The sequence below is a fragment of the Centruroides sculpturatus genome, unplaced genomic scaffold (assembly GCF_000671375.1).
Source record: "Centruroides sculpturatus isolate CEXI.00-Female unplaced genomic scaffold, Cexi_2.0 scaffold1904, whole genome shotgun sequence".
NCBI lineage: Eukaryota > Metazoa > Arthropoda > Arachnida > Scorpiones > Buthidae > Centruroides > Centruroides sculpturatus.
The window spans coordinates 19,184-34,188 of NW_019386145.1; the positions used below are offsets into that span (position 1 = coordinate 19,184).

Below are 15,005 nucleotides of genomic sequence, written 5' to 3' on the forward strand. Positions count from 1 at the left end.
GAGTATGGGACCATTCTCCGTTCTTAAGACATTTAATATTTCCTGTGGCATTTAATTTATAACCAGGATGACAAATAAGACGAATTTCGTCTTCATAAAAGTAACGTTTAGTTCCATTCCAATTTTCCCACATACCATTTAATATTTTCATCGGAGAATTTTTGCATTGGATCCCTTCATAAAAATTTAATTTAGGCGATTAAAAATGAAATAAAATTTTAAACATAAAAACTGCCCGAATGGTTTACTTACGTTGACATTGAGGTATTTGAGTCGATATATCTGTCACTCCACAATAAAGATATCGATATCCATTCAGTTGAAAACCCTCATTGCAGTTAAATGACACGTGTTCTCCATAGCTTAACGAGTTAACATTTGAAGGAGAAATATATCCATTTGGTAGAGTTATTGATGCAATGGAACATTTTTCTTCTGTTTATGTATTAAATTAATTAATTAAACATATTATTTACCAAGTTTATATAACCCAATTACTGTATTCAAAACAAATAAATTTATTTTTTAAAAGTTAAATGTTTCACACAAATATTTCCCTTTTTCCATTACATTTAATGGAATAGGGAAAGTATTAATTCATTTTGTGATCCCCTAAAAGATCATTTCCATAATTTTCTTCTGTTAAATATAATAGCCGGAAAAGTAATAGATAACATTAGTCACTTTTCTAGCCTTTTTTTAACTGTATAATACCTTTAATGATACTAAAATAAAAAAGTACCTACCTGATTTGGAATAAACGTAGATTCCACATAAATCAAAATAAGACGAACCTTTCTTTATAGAAAATTTAATGTTTATTTTCATAATATTTTTAAATTCGTATGCAAAGTATTTGTTATCTAAAATACAGAAAAAAATAATAACTATATGATGTTGAATAATGGATTATTAATATGAGAAACATGAATTAATAATCTTGATTGTTTTCTAAAGATAGTAGCGTAACTAGAACCGATATTGGGAGGGCTGATTTAGATTACTCCCTACCACTAGAACTATGGGTGAAGAGTAAGCACTTAGATATTGTATATAAATGTGCATAAATATATCACATTTAAGTCGTCTTACTGTATTTAGCTTATTCCAGTTTTCTTGATTATTTATTTATAAAGATAAGAAAGCCCAGGGCTTCCTTTTGTTACGCTACTAGCTAAAGATTAATAAATAGGAACATGAATTTTTTTCTTCATTATTTAAGTTTATGCTTTTCAACAGCCGAAGAGTTGATTCCGGGAGTTTTTCCACTTCAGAAGTAAAAGTCCGGCAAAGAGTTGCTAAACTTTTCAGGCAACATTTTATGGCGCAATCTGTTATAACATTTTATTTTAGAAACTTTTTATACTTTTAATTATTGTGAAATGGCAAAAAGCTTAATTTGCATGGTATAGATGGGTTTTGTAAAAAAATTGTAAATGCTAATAACGAGTAAAATCGTCATTAAGTCCGACCCTACTCGAATATGACACACGACTCTCTTTATCTCTTCACCCCCTCGACCTTTAGCCACCAAAATTTAATAGCATCGATCCCTCTAATATAAAAACCTCCCTGCAAAATTTCAGAAATTTTCGACAAAAAGCACAGGAATTATTAAGCTTCAAAAAAGGAAAAAAAAATCGTGCACACACCCATTAACATCCATAGATACAGAAAAATAACCCAATTTTTTCCATTTCTCAACGTTTCAAGGTTCCGAGTCCAAAAATATAAAAATCTTGAGGAGGTCATTTTTTGACCAATCGCCATACTTTCCTTCTGTTGTATATAACAGAGCCGGGAAAGTAAAAACTGTCTTACCTATGACCATAAATTTCAAAAGAAGTTGCTTACAGGAGAACGATTTAAAACTTGGGTGAAAAAATTTAAATGCAACAGTAGCAAGGCAGACAGCAAATTACTGGGAGTGTATCTATCCTGGAAACACACAAGCAAACAGAAAAAATCATGTAAAAAAAAAGGCTGGCTATGACTGATCAAAACAATAAAGTTAAAAATTACATATGAATCCACTTGTAAGAAATGTTGCAGAAGCGGAATTGAAATAAAGTGCTTTTAGTGCTGAAAACAATCTATTCCTTCAAAGAACAAATTACGAGGACGTATTGCGAATGAATGACCTGATTCTAGGATTAGAAAAAAATTGCAATGTAGCAGAACAATATCTGCAAGTACTGTATATTTTGTAATGTTACCTGAAATGCTATCTTGAAATACTACGACAGACTTAAAAATAACTAAATTTTTAACAATAGTTGATGAATCAACAACCATTAAAAACCTTGTTACGATAGTTAAGTTTTATTATAAACAATATTAGAAAACTTGTGATAAATTCTTGTGGATACTCATGAATTGAAACAATCTACTTAAGATCGTACTCGAAGCTGAAAATATTTAAAGCATAATCTGCCCAACACAGTTTCTCAGAAGTTATTATTCTCCTGAGAAACTGTATGCTTCACATTTCAATCTGGTTCCACCAGACTTTTTTTTAGGGGATTTCAAGTATTTTTCACTAATTAATAACTTCACAATAGCATAGCTTTTATGATAATTCTATAGTCACCAGATAGGCACTTGACAGTCTGCAGTAAGTCATGTTACACGATAACTGATTGATCAATAATATGTTTAAATTTTGAAAATGTGCTATTACAGTATTTTATAAATACCCAGTACAGTATTTTTAAATGAAACCTTAAAAAGGATAAACAGAAAGGAGTGAGATCTCGAAAGAGCTATTAAACATACGCAGACTCCTAGATTGTTCAATAGCTTGGTGTGTGTATTCTCTCTCGTTGTAAATCTAGGCACAAAATGCGATCGCGTAAGTCCAAAACGGTCCAACGAAATTATTTATAATTTAAGACTTCCATAGTACTTATTGTGGACACTCACTACTTTAAATTTAATCCAAATCGGTTCATTGATCGCAAAGATATTCAGGGTAAAAGTTAGCACTTTAACATTACACGAATGACTGAATTTTACTAAAAAAAATGATTTATTGACTTACAAAAATCGCAAATTTTATAAGTTTCATCGTACGTTTTCTTGTTAATACTTAAATTCACATCAGGACATCCAATGTTATCAACATTTCCTAGGAAACATTACAATTATCAATAAAGTAATTGTAAAAATTGCAATTATATAAAATAGCATACCTTTAAATATTATTCTTACAGCAGAGAATGGTTTACCGAATACTTCTATCTCCCATGGTTTATCACCATTAGAATTATCACATCGATTGTTAAGAATTATTTCATAATCGCCTTTCCATAGTTGTATAGAAATTGTTCTAGCTGAATTAACATTAATTATTTATATTATAGAAAATTACAAAGAATAATCAAAACAATATTGTTTTTATTACACAAAGGTGTTTCAGTTAACATTGAGTAAAAATAATTCCATCTTAACTGACCAGACCAAAATTTATAGATATGTTAAATGTTTGTACTGTCCTTCAAGAGGATAATCAATGGCCGAATTGATAAAACTACGTAAGTTGTAACACTTAAATAAGAGCCAGTTTCCCTTAGAAAGTTCTCCCGAGAGGCATACCCTCTGTAGATCGCCCATGTCGTAGATCTAAGGCCATAAGAGCTATATAAATCACGATCGTAAGGCCACATTTGAAGCATGAAGTGAAGTCATGCTTCAAACATTAAAGCATAGCAGTGTAGAACTATATGAGGGATGAGGTTCTATACTTGGTGTACTAACATTAAGAAAGAAAGTTCATTCTCTCTTTCAAGTCGAGATCTTAGGTAAAGGTTAGGTAAAGCTTGTATTGCCCTCCCCAAATACCGGCATTAAAGTAATGTAAGTAGCACTACTTACCACAATAAGGTATTTCACCTTTCCAATTTCCATCCTCTCGGCATTCTAACCTATTATTTCCAAACATGTAATAATAATAATCATTGTTACATTCATATCGACGTGCAGTTACATTAAAAAATCCATTCTTGAATGTAATCGGTGCACATTCTACAATTAAAAATAGTAACAAAAAATTATTATGTACAGTACTTAATTTAAACAAAGATATTATAAGATTTTGAGAAACTTAACGAAGTTCTTAAAGTAATTTTTAAATATAATAAATAATTATTTACTTGAGTGATTCTGTACTTCTTCACACATAAAACTTAAATTTAATCCTGTAAATATCAAGTAATTGATAATTCCCTTACGCATGATAAAAATAGTAATAAAAGTATATAGAAAATATTTGTATATAATTATTAAAACGAAATAATTAAATAAAAAGATGTAACAGTTTTATACATCCGTCTGTTCGACGAAACAAAATTAGTTTTACTCATTCTTCCGGCAAATGACGTATTACTACTGTATATCCTATAATACATATATTTTCTAATAATATGTTATATAAATGTTTAGATTTTATTTTATTAATTCGCGACATCGGTTTTAATTATGTTTATCTTATCCAACATGTGTAATCATATGACATGTTAAATTAAATATAAAGTAAAACCTGCCTGAAGCTGCCTCTTTATATAATAAAAAACCAATTTAAACAGAGAATAAACGCGATTTATAAACGGTCGCGTACCGTTTTAAGCAGGTTTCACTGTATTATATGTNAAAAAATCATATTTATTATATAATAGGTATATAAAGTCACAATTTAAAAAAAATTATATTTACATTACATAAACATATTAAATTACAACAAACGTCAAAGGTCGCTGCGGGTCACCATGACCGCAAAGAGCCATTTTTTTGTAATACGTTCTAGCTCAATAATTTGAGTATGGAGAGTGAAGTTTTTCGATTTCCTTGTCTTTTTATTCTGGTTTTCCGGTTTGTTACTTTAATTCCGATTTAAAGTACTTTTGGACAATTAAATTTCTTTCAGATAATGTAACTACAGTAGAGCGTCGATTATCCGAATGTCAATCATCCGAAAGAATTCCAGTCGGAAAATTTAAATTTTCGCCCGTGCTGTGGCGCTGCAATCTTTGGCTATTTCTTGGGCTACTCAAATATTTTACGTTTTTGTTACTAAATTAACTTCTGAAGTATAATTTTTTATTGTTTTATAGTTTTCAATATATTTATTTTGTTCGTACAAAATAAAAAAATAATTTTTAACGATACAATAGTCTTCGTTAGGCTTAACAGCGACGAAAATTCAACGCGAAACGACACGCAACGGAGAAAAATTTCAAGATGGGATAAATTAACATTTTTTCGTATATAATCGGTTATCCGAAACACCGATCTTTCGAACAACCCCAGTCCCCAATTTATTCGGATAATCGACGCTGTACTGTAATTAGGTTTTTATTCGATAGAAATACAAAAAATTGTTAATGAATTCGTTAAACTTAATTAACTGATTGAATGTCTGAAATTTCGCAAGAAAAAAATTATGGATCGTGTATAGATTGTGTGTATACTATACAATTATCAAATCTGAGTACAGTAGAGCCTCGAAAACTCGGCACTCGATAACCGGGCACTCCGGATAACTCGGCCACACCTTGGCAGGGCGAAAACGAACTTAGGTGAACTTAAGTTTCCCGTTTAAACTTAATCTTTTTATATAGAATGAAGATAGCGCTGATTGACCAATGAGCGCTTCGTAGTCCTATTGGAGGTCCGTGCGATCGTCCAATGATCGACGGCTAATCATCTATTCTGTTTTCAAAACTAACGGTCGTTTCTCGATCCGTATTTCTATGGCGACAACCGTTGCTTGTTTGAAAAAGAGGAAAAGCGCGGGAACCATACATCTAAACGATTCCATCACGACAACAGTACTCTGCGATGGCATCTTCCGTTAAAAGAAAACAAGTGAACATGTCTATGGAGCAAAAGTTGCGGGCATTAAAGAGACTGGATAACGGAGTGTAAAGTGTCAGTTGAGTCAAAAGTCGAATTGACTGTTGATAAAAATATTATGCCCACCAGTGGCCGAGTGGTCTTCGTACCCTAAACACTGGGAGTTCGGTCGTGGGTTCGCGCCGCGATCGGACAGGCTGGCTGCTTGGAGTTTTACGGGTTTTCTCCTTGCCAATAACGACTAAATAGGAGGCCAGTTCCCCATAAAAGTCCTCCCGGAAGGCATTTCGCGCAACATCGCGCCCCAGAGAAGGCAACGGGAAACCACTCTGGGTAGTAACTTTCCTTAGTATACACCTTGGCGGATTACAAACCTACGCCAGGTGTCGCCGACGTCAGGAATCTGATATGGCACCGAGAAGAAGAAAGTGTCAGTGCAGTAGCTAAGGTCTTGGGAGCTGGCTAGATAATTTTCACTGTAGACAGCTTTATGCTTTTCTGAGGTCTGTCTTATCAGGTAAATTACTGTACACAGTGTATTCATTAATTTTCATTTTCATGTAGTAAAGGCTCTATGCCTTCATAAAAGACGTACTTTTCCTTTGTTTAAGGGTATTTGGGCAGTTTATTCTCTGTTGTATTCTCAAGCAAACAATACATACAAGTACAGTACAATATTTTTTGAGGAAACACGCATACTTATCCTTTTTTAACCCCATTCCCGATAACCCGGCATTTTCACAAACTCGGCCATCCTTCGGTCTACATTAGGCCGAGTTTTCGAGGCTCTACTGTATCTACTAATGTAAATGAAACTAATATATCTTTACTGAGCTGTACTTGGTAACATTAGACATTGTCATATAAACTCAGATTCATAATAATTATAATGTAAACATTACAGTTGATATCATTGCGGTAGAAGCGTCGCGATGTTACAAACATTACATTAGCATAGATTTAAAATATACGTATAATTAAATAGAAGAATTTACACCCGATCCGTTGACAGTATGCTTAAAAGTTCGTTTAAACATTTTTTTACGTCACGTAATATTTGAATGTGACTGTAATTTTTGTGTAATTTACAGTCATTAAAAATTATATCTATCTATAAGCGATCTCGAAGCGCTCATTTCGATATGCTTCATTAATAAAATACATTTCTTCACCAATAAAAAATAGTTAAAATGCTATATTTCGTCATAAACACTACATTTTTTCATGAATATAATAATTTCACGCCTATTATTTGTGTACTCATCTAAGTTTTCATATTTTACTTCGTTGTTTGCAAGTTCTACCGATATAACTTCGGTTTTTTCATCGACTGGATTTTCACATGCCGTTTTTTCTATAATTCTTTCATCGTCTTGGTCTCTTCTTTTCCTAAAATAAATTATATTAATTTTATGGACGAACAATTACAAAATCATTATTACAACTTGCATTAAAATATTGATAACTTTATTAATCAAATATATCGTGACAATGATTGTAAATATGAATAAATCCGCAATGTAAAGAAAGAAATATTTTTTAAAATTAAAAATTAATTTACTAAGCACTATTACAATCTTTTAGACCCATTATGAATTCGACCATGCTTACAATTAAAACGACTAGGACCCAACATATTCGTGATAGACGTAAAAAAATCTAGTCCATGAAAAATTTCCTGGGCAATTGCTTGCCTGGATTTGATCCCGGGTACTTCAGAGCCTCGACTATTCGGTATTCATACTGTATAAGTATTCATATTTATCAGTGGCAAAGCCAATTCATGTGAAATGTGTTGGTAAAATGTTAAACAATGTGGTTCAACGCACAGTGGAATACCATAAAATCGACTATGGGTCGACTATGAAAAAGTTTATTTTGCACTGCTCCATACATATTTTAATATTATAAATTTCATACATATATATAAAATTCTGATACTAAAGGAGGTGCCTATATTTTTGTAGATAATAACATAGCCAATGGTTCTATTACAGCTTAATTAAAAGAAATGGCTTTATTACAGGTGCTCATAAACAGGCCAACACAAAATATTGTGCCCGTAATCAAAGAGGTATTCTCCTGTAAAGCTCCGGAAATGCACAAAAGAAAACAACGAATACATGTTTATTCGTTCCACAAGGATAAAGCCTTCAGCAGAGACTGTTGACTGATGTCAGGAAGTTTCTTAATGTGTGTTCCATTATTCAAGTGTAAAACTTGGAGGCGGTTCATCGTCTGAACAGCTGACAGCAACTGCTCTTCACTGATGCTTTGCACGTACATTGTCAAAGTTGCAGCATTTCTATGATAAACCCTAATCTTCAAATGACCTCACAACCAGAAATCAAACACCGTGTGATTCTTTTCACTGACTTTATTCGTAGTATTTAAAATAACAAATTAAAATGTCACTTTAAAGTTGGTCTTTGTTGTTACCGTTTTGTTTTGTGTATTTTCTTGTAAATCGCTCATAAGCCTGGAACTATAAGAATTATCAAACCAGACTAAACAATTTTTAAGCCATTTACTATGAGAAAGAGGTATCCAATACATCAGGACTGGAAAAAACAATTATGCGTTTACAAGTAATAAAGTAGCCTCTCCCTATAATTGGTTAAAAGTGATATAGTCTGGTTTGACAACTACCAACTTATGTTGAAAGGACTAATTGTGATGGATTTTGTTAAATTTTTACAGGTATAAAGCATGGCCCTGAGTAATAAGGAAATAATTCCAGTAATTTTTACGGTAGGGACCTGCAGCCGGCGTGAAATTACCTAACTTATCTAAACTTCTCGCAATCATAAGACAGCCAGTTAAATTCTTAGGCAACTTAACACTGAACGCAGTCTCTACCATAAAAATAACTTAGATTCGTTTTTCTTTAGCGTCATGCTTCACCTGTAAAAAATGAAAATCACTAACTCTTATGATTCCAGACTTATCTTGCATATAAAATCTGAAAATGTCTACATTCGCTTCAAATCAATTTGTTCAATATAAAAGTAATTAAATTATTATACAATTATAGAAATGTTTCTAACCTTCTTTTGAACATGATGAAGTATACAACTACCAATACGACAAGCGTAACTGCAGCAACAATTACTACTGTAATGACTAAAGAAAAATTGTTTAGTTACTTTAATAATTAGTATCTTACAAAGTAATTTTTAACATACCTAAATTAATTGAAGATTTCTTCTCTGTAAAAAATTAAGATAATGATTTTAACGTTCGAAACTTTATAATAAAATAAAATTTTCAGAAATTTTCAAATACTCAAACAAGTAGCAGAAGTGAGGGACCATTCTCCATTCTCAAGACATTTAATTGTTCCAGTGGCATTTAATTTATAACCATAATCGCAATTGAGATGAAGTTCATCTTCGTGGGAGTAATTCTTACTTTGATTCCAATTTTCCCATATTCCATTTAATATAGCGATGGGAGAATTCTTACATCGAATCTCTTTGTGAAAGTTTAATATATAAGATACTGTATATAAATCTGTTTATTCCGATATTTAAAATTTTATTCTGTTATTATTTACTTACTTAAATATATTGGAAATTTCTTCTCTGTAAGAAATATAAATTATTTTAACTGCAATCGTTTCTTTATTTTAAAATATAAAATATTTACCTACCTATACAAGCTGCATGAGTATGGGACCATTCTCCGTTCTTAAGACATTTAATACTTCCTGTGGCATTTAATTTATAACCAGGATGACAAATAAGACGAATTTCGTCTTCATAAAAGTAACGTTTAGTTCCATTCCAATTTTCCCACATACCATTTAATATTTTCATCGGAGAATTTTTGCATTGGATCCCTTCATAAAAATTTAATTTAGGCGATTAAAAATGAAATAAAATTTTAAACATAAAAACTGCCCGAATGGTTTACTTACGTTGACATTGAGGTATTTGAGTCGATATATCTGTCACTCCACAATAAAGATATCGATATCCATTCAGTTGAAAACCCTCATTGCAGTTAAATGACACGTGTTCTCCATAGCTTAACGAGTTAACATTTGAAGGAGAAATATATCCATTTGGTAGAGTTATTGATGCAATGGAACATTTTTCTTCTGTTTATGTATTAAATTAATTAATTAAACATATTATTTACCAAGTTTATATAACCCAATTACTGTATTCAAAACAAATAAATTTATTTTTTAAAAGTTAAATGTTTCACACAAATATTTCCCTTTTCCCATTACATTTAATGGAATAGGGAAAGTATTAATTCATTTTGTGATCCCCTAAAAGATCATTTCCATAATTTTCTTCTGTTAAATATAATAGCCGGAAAAGTAATAGATAACATTAGTCACTTTTCTAGCCTTTTTTTAACTGTATAATACCTTTAATGATACTAAAATAAAAAAGTACCTACCTGATTTGGAATAAACGTAGATTCCACATAAATCAAAATAAGACGAACCTTTCTTTATAGAAAATTTAATGTTTATTTTCATAATATTTTTAAATTCGTATGCAAAGTATTTGTTATCTAAAATACAGAAAAAAATAATAACTATATGATGTTGAATAATGGATTATTAATATGAGAAACATGAATTAATAATCTTGATTGTTTTCTAAAGATAGTAGCGTAACTAGAACCGATATTGGGAGGGCTGATTTAGATTACTCCCTACCACTAGAACTATGGGTGAAGAGTAAGCACTTAGATATTGTATATAAATGTGCATAAATATATCACATTTAAGTCGTCTTACTGTATTTAGCTTATTCCAGTTTTCTTGATTATTTATTTATAAAGATAAGAAAGCCCAGGGCTTCCTTTTGTTACGCTACTAGCTAAAGATTAATAAATAGGAACATGAATTTTTTTCTTCATTATTTAAGTTTATGCTTTTCAACAGCCGAAGAGTTGATTCCGGGAGTTTTTCCACTTCAGAAGTAAAAGTCCGGCAAAGAGTTGCTAAACTTTTCAGGCAACATTTTATGGCGCAATCTGTTATAACATTTTATTTTAGAAACTTTTTATACTTTTAATTATTGTGAAATGGCAAAAAGCTTAATTTGCATGGTATAGATGGGTTTTGTAAAAAAATTGTAAATGCTAATAACGAGTAAAATCGTCATTAAGTCCGACCCTACTCGAATATGACACACGACTCTCTTTATCTCTTCACCCCCTCGACCTTTAGCCACCAAAATTTAATAGCATCGATCCCTCTAATATAAAAACCTCCCTGCAAAATTTCAGAAATTTTCGACAAAAAGCACAGGAATTATTAAGCTTCAAAAAAGGAAAAAAAAATCGTGCACACACCCATTAACATCCATAGATACAGAAAAATAACCCAATTTTTTCCATTTCTCAACGTTTCAAGGTTCCGAGTCCAAAAATATAAAAATCTTGAGGAGGTCATTTTTTGACCAATCGCCATACTTTCCTTCTGTTGTATATAACAGAGCCGGGAAAGTAAAAACTGTCTTACCTATGACCATAAATTTCAAAAGAAGTTGCTTACAGGAGAACGATTTAAAACTTGGGTGAAAAAATTTAAATGCAACAGTAGCAAGGCAGACAGCAAATTACTGGGAGTGTATCTATCCTGGAAACACACAAGCAAACAGAAAAAATCATGTAAAAAAAAGGCTGGCTATGACTGATCAAAACAATAAAGTTAAAAATTACATATGAATCCACTTGTAAGAAATGTTGCAGAAGCGGAATTGAAATAAAGTGCTTTTAGTGCTGAAAACAATCTATTCCTTCAAAGAACAAATTACGAGGACGTATTGCGAATGAATGACCTGATTCTAGGATTAGAAAAAAATTGCAATGTAGCAGAACAATATCTGCAAGTACTGTATATTTTGTAATGTTACCTGAAATGCTATCTTGAAATACTACGACAGACTTAAAAATAACTAAATTTTTAACAATAGTTGATGAATCAACAACCATTAAAAACCTTGTTACGATAGTTAAGTTTTATTATAAACAATATTAGAAAACTTGTGATAAATTCTTGTGGATACTCATGAATTGAAACAATCTACTTAAGATCGTACTCGAAGCTGAAAATATTTAAAGCATAATCTGCCCAACACAGTTTCTCAGAAGTTATTATTCTCCTGAGAAACTGTATGCTTCACATTTCAATCTGGTTCCACCAGACTTTTTTTTAGGGGATTTCAAGTATTTTTCACTAATTAATAACTTCACAATAGCATAGCTTTTATGATAATTCTATAGTCACCAGATAGGCACTTGACAGTCTGCAGTAAGTCATGTTACACGATAACTGATTGATCAATAATATGTTTAAATTTTGAAAATGTGCTATTACAGTATTTTATAAATACCCAGTACAGTATTTTTAAATGAAACCTTAAAAAGGATAAACAGAAAGGAGTGAGATCTCGAAAGAGCTATTAAACATACGCAGACTCCTAGATTGTTCAATAGCTTGGTGTGTGTATTCTCTCTCGTTGTAAATCTAGGCACAAAATGCGATCGCGTAAGTCCAAAACGGTCCAACGAAATTATTTATAATTTAAGACTTCCATAGTACTTATTGTGGACACTCACTACTTTAAATTTAATCCAAATCGGTTCATTGATCGCAAAGATATTCAGGGTAAAAGTTAGCACTTTAACATTACACGAATGACTGAATTTTACTAAAAAAAATGATTTATTGACTTACAAAAATCGCAAATTTTATAAGTTTCATCGTACGTTTTCTTGTTAATACTTAAATTCACATCAGGACATCCAATGTTATCAACATTTCCTAGGAAACATTACAATTATCAATAAAGTAATTGTAAAAATTGCAATTATATAAAATAGCATACCTTTAAATATTATTCTTACAGCAGAGAATGGTTTACCGAATACTTCTATCTCCCATGGTTTATCACCATTAGAATTATCACATCGATTGTTAAGAATTATTTCATAATCGCCTTTCCATAGTTGTATAGAAATTGTTCTAGCTGAATTAACATTAATTATTTATATTATAGAAAATTACAAAGAATAATCAAAACAATATTGTTTTTATTACACAAAGGTGTTTCAGTTAACATTGAGTAAAAATAATTCCATCTTAACTGACCAGACCAAAATTTATAGATATGTTAAATGTTTGTACTGTCCTTCAAGAGGATAATCAATGGCCGAATTGATAAAACTACGTAAGTTGTAACACTTAAATAAGAGCCAGTTTCCCTTAGAAAGTTCTCCCGAGAGGCATACCCTCTGTAGATCGCCCATGTCGTAGATCTAAGGCCATAAGAGCTATATAAATCACGATCGTAAGGCCACATTTGAAGCATGAAGTGAAGTCATGCTTCAAACATTAAAGCATAGCAGTGTAGAACTATATGAGGGATGAGGTTCTATACTTGGTGTACTAACATTAAGAAAGAAAGTTCATTCTCTCTTTCAAGTCGAGATCTTAGGTAAAGGTTAGGTAAAGCTTGTATTGCCCTCCCCAAATACCGGCATTAAAGTAATGTAAGTAGCACTACTTACCACAATAAGGTATTTCACCTTTCCAATTTCCATCCTCTCGGCATTCTAACCTATTATTTCCAAACATGTAATAATAATAATCATTGTTACATTCATATCGACGTGCAGTTACATTAAAAAATCCATTCTTGAATGTAATCGGTGCACATTCTACAATTAAAAATAGTAAAAAAAAAATTATTATGTACGTAATTTAAACAAGAATATTATAAAATTTTGAGAAACTTAACGAAGTTCTTAAAGTAATTTTTAAATATAATAAATAATTATTTACTTGAGTGATTATGGACTTCTTCACACATAAAACTTAAATTTAATCCTGTAAATATCAAGTAATTGATAATTCCCTTACGCATGATAAAAAAAGTAATAAATGTATATAGAAAATATTTGTATATAATTATTAAAACGACATAATTAAATAAAAAGATGTAACAGTTTTATACATCCGTCTGTTCGACGAAACAAAATTAGTTTTACTCATTCTTCCGGCAAATGACGTGTTACTACTGTATATCCTATAATACATATATTTTCTAATAATATGTTATATAAATGTTTAGATTTTATTTTATTAATTCGCGACATCGGTTTTAATTATGTTTATCTTATCCAACATGTGTAATCATATGACATGTTAAATTAAATATAAAGTAAAACCTGCCTGAAGCTGCCTCTTTATATAATAAAAAACCAATTTAAACAGAGAATAAACGCGATTTATAAACGGTCGCGTACCGTTTTAAGCAGGTTTCACTGTATTATATGTACTGTACAGTACATACATAACAAATTGTATATATTTAAACGTCGTATTTTCGATAATCCAAATTAATTTTTACTGTAAAAACTGAAAAAATAAACCGTAAAAAGTAAAAAAATATTGTCATTCACTTTCGTTTTTAGATTTGTATTAGGTTGTAATATAGGATGAGTTAAAAGTCACTCAACATCCTTATAAAATCGAACTGAGTCGAATAGGGAAAATTTTTGCATGTTTGAAATATATTAAGCTATGCCTAACGGCAACCATTTTTATGTGTGTCAATCAGACGGTCGCCATCTTGAATTCATCTCTAAGATTTAAATGAGAATAAAGTCATGGGATACGTGAAGTGATGCTAGAACTTCGATAAAAATGCAATAGTAATAAAGTAAATAAATTAAATCTGTGCAAAGTTATAAAGAAATGAATCTAACCAAAATCTCCCGTTTCAATTGTGAATTGGGTAAAATGCTACTAAATGCGAAATAATTATTTTTTATATTCTTATAGGCTAAATACTACGTCCAACAATTGATAGAGAAAAATTAAAAATAAATAAATAAACAACGGGAAATTTATGTAAACGTTTCTAAATAATAAAAATACCAAAAATGTATAAGAATGTACCAATAAAAACACAAGTTATGCAAAATATGCAGGCTCCATAAATGTAACAGTAGCATGGCATTTTTTCTATTATGGTTTAATTAACTAGGACAGTATGTTACCGTTTTACTGTATGATACTAAGAGTGATAATTTAACAAAAACGCCATATAAAAGACTTTAAGAAAGAAAGAATTATTGGAAGGTCAAACAAGAAGATACAGAAACGAGATTTTGGAATCAAA

At 30.9% G+C, this 15,005-nt stretch overlaps 2 protein-coding genes across 3 annotated transcripts in view; both read right to left on the reverse strand.

The window, feature by feature from the left end:
• LOC111613791 (beta-2-glycoprotein 1-like) overlaps nucleotides 1–4,280 on the reverse strand; it is a 20,449-nt gene extending 16,169 nt beyond the window's left edge. Inside the window, exons 1-6 of the mRNA XM_023355140.1 lie at nucleotides 4,152–4,280; nucleotides 3,874–4,023; nucleotides 3,192–3,332; nucleotides 3,041–3,127; nucleotides 747–863; nucleotides 253–435 (exon numbers count right to left, since the gene is read on the reverse strand). Coding sequence (XP_023210908.1) covers nucleotides 253–435; nucleotides 747–863; nucleotides 3,041–3,127; nucleotides 3,192–3,332; nucleotides 3,874–4,023; nucleotides 4,152–4,233 — 760 coding nt within the window. The 5' untranslated portion in view covers nucleotides 4,234–4,280. The remainder of the gene's footprint in view (nucleotides 1–252; nucleotides 436–746; nucleotides 864–3,040; nucleotides 3,128–3,191; nucleotides 3,333–3,873; nucleotides 4,024–4,151) is intronic.
• Nucleotides 4,281–6,546: 2,266 nt separating this feature from the next.
• LOC111613790 (sushi, von Willebrand factor type A, EGF and pentraxin domain-containing protein 1-like) lies at nucleotides 6,547–13,797 on the reverse strand. Of its 2 annotated transcripts, XM_023355138.1 has the most exons (12): nucleotides 13,664–13,797; nucleotides 13,390–13,539; nucleotides 12,708–12,848; nucleotides 12,557–12,643; nucleotides 10,264–10,380; nucleotides 9,770–9,952; nucleotides 9,503–9,691; nucleotides 9,411–9,434; nucleotides 9,136–9,324; nucleotides 9,036–9,059; nucleotides 8,898–8,973; nucleotides 6,547–7,239 (listed from the first exon to the last, which is right to left on the reverse strand). In XM_023355138.1, the coding sequence occupies exons 1-12, from the start codon at nucleotides 13,743–13,745 to the stop codon at nucleotides 7,044–7,046; spliced, it is 1,458 nt and encodes a 485-aa protein (XP_023210906.1). In that variant the 5' UTR covers nucleotides 13,746–13,797; the 3' UTR covers nucleotides 6,547–7,043. The 2 variants fall into 2 exon arrangements, with proteins under 2 accessions (XP_023210906.1, XP_023210907.1); XM_023355139.1 differs by lacking the exons at nucleotides 12,557–12,643; nucleotides 12,708–12,848.
• Nucleotides 13,798–15,005: the final 1,208 nt, after the last annotated feature.

Coding starts and splice junctions, on each gene's coding strand:
- LOC111613790 (XM_023355138.1), bottom strand. CDS start 13,745: ATGCGTAAGGGAATTATCAATTACTTGATATTTACAGGATTAAATTTA. Junction 9,692..9,769: donor TCAAATACCTCAATGTCAAC/GTAAGTAAACCA, acceptor ATTTTTATGAAG/GGATCCAATGCAAAAATTCT. Junction 7,240..8,897: donor TTCATCATGTTCAAAAGAAG/GTTAGAAACATT, acceptor AATTTATTTTAG/GAAAAGAAGAGACCAAGACG.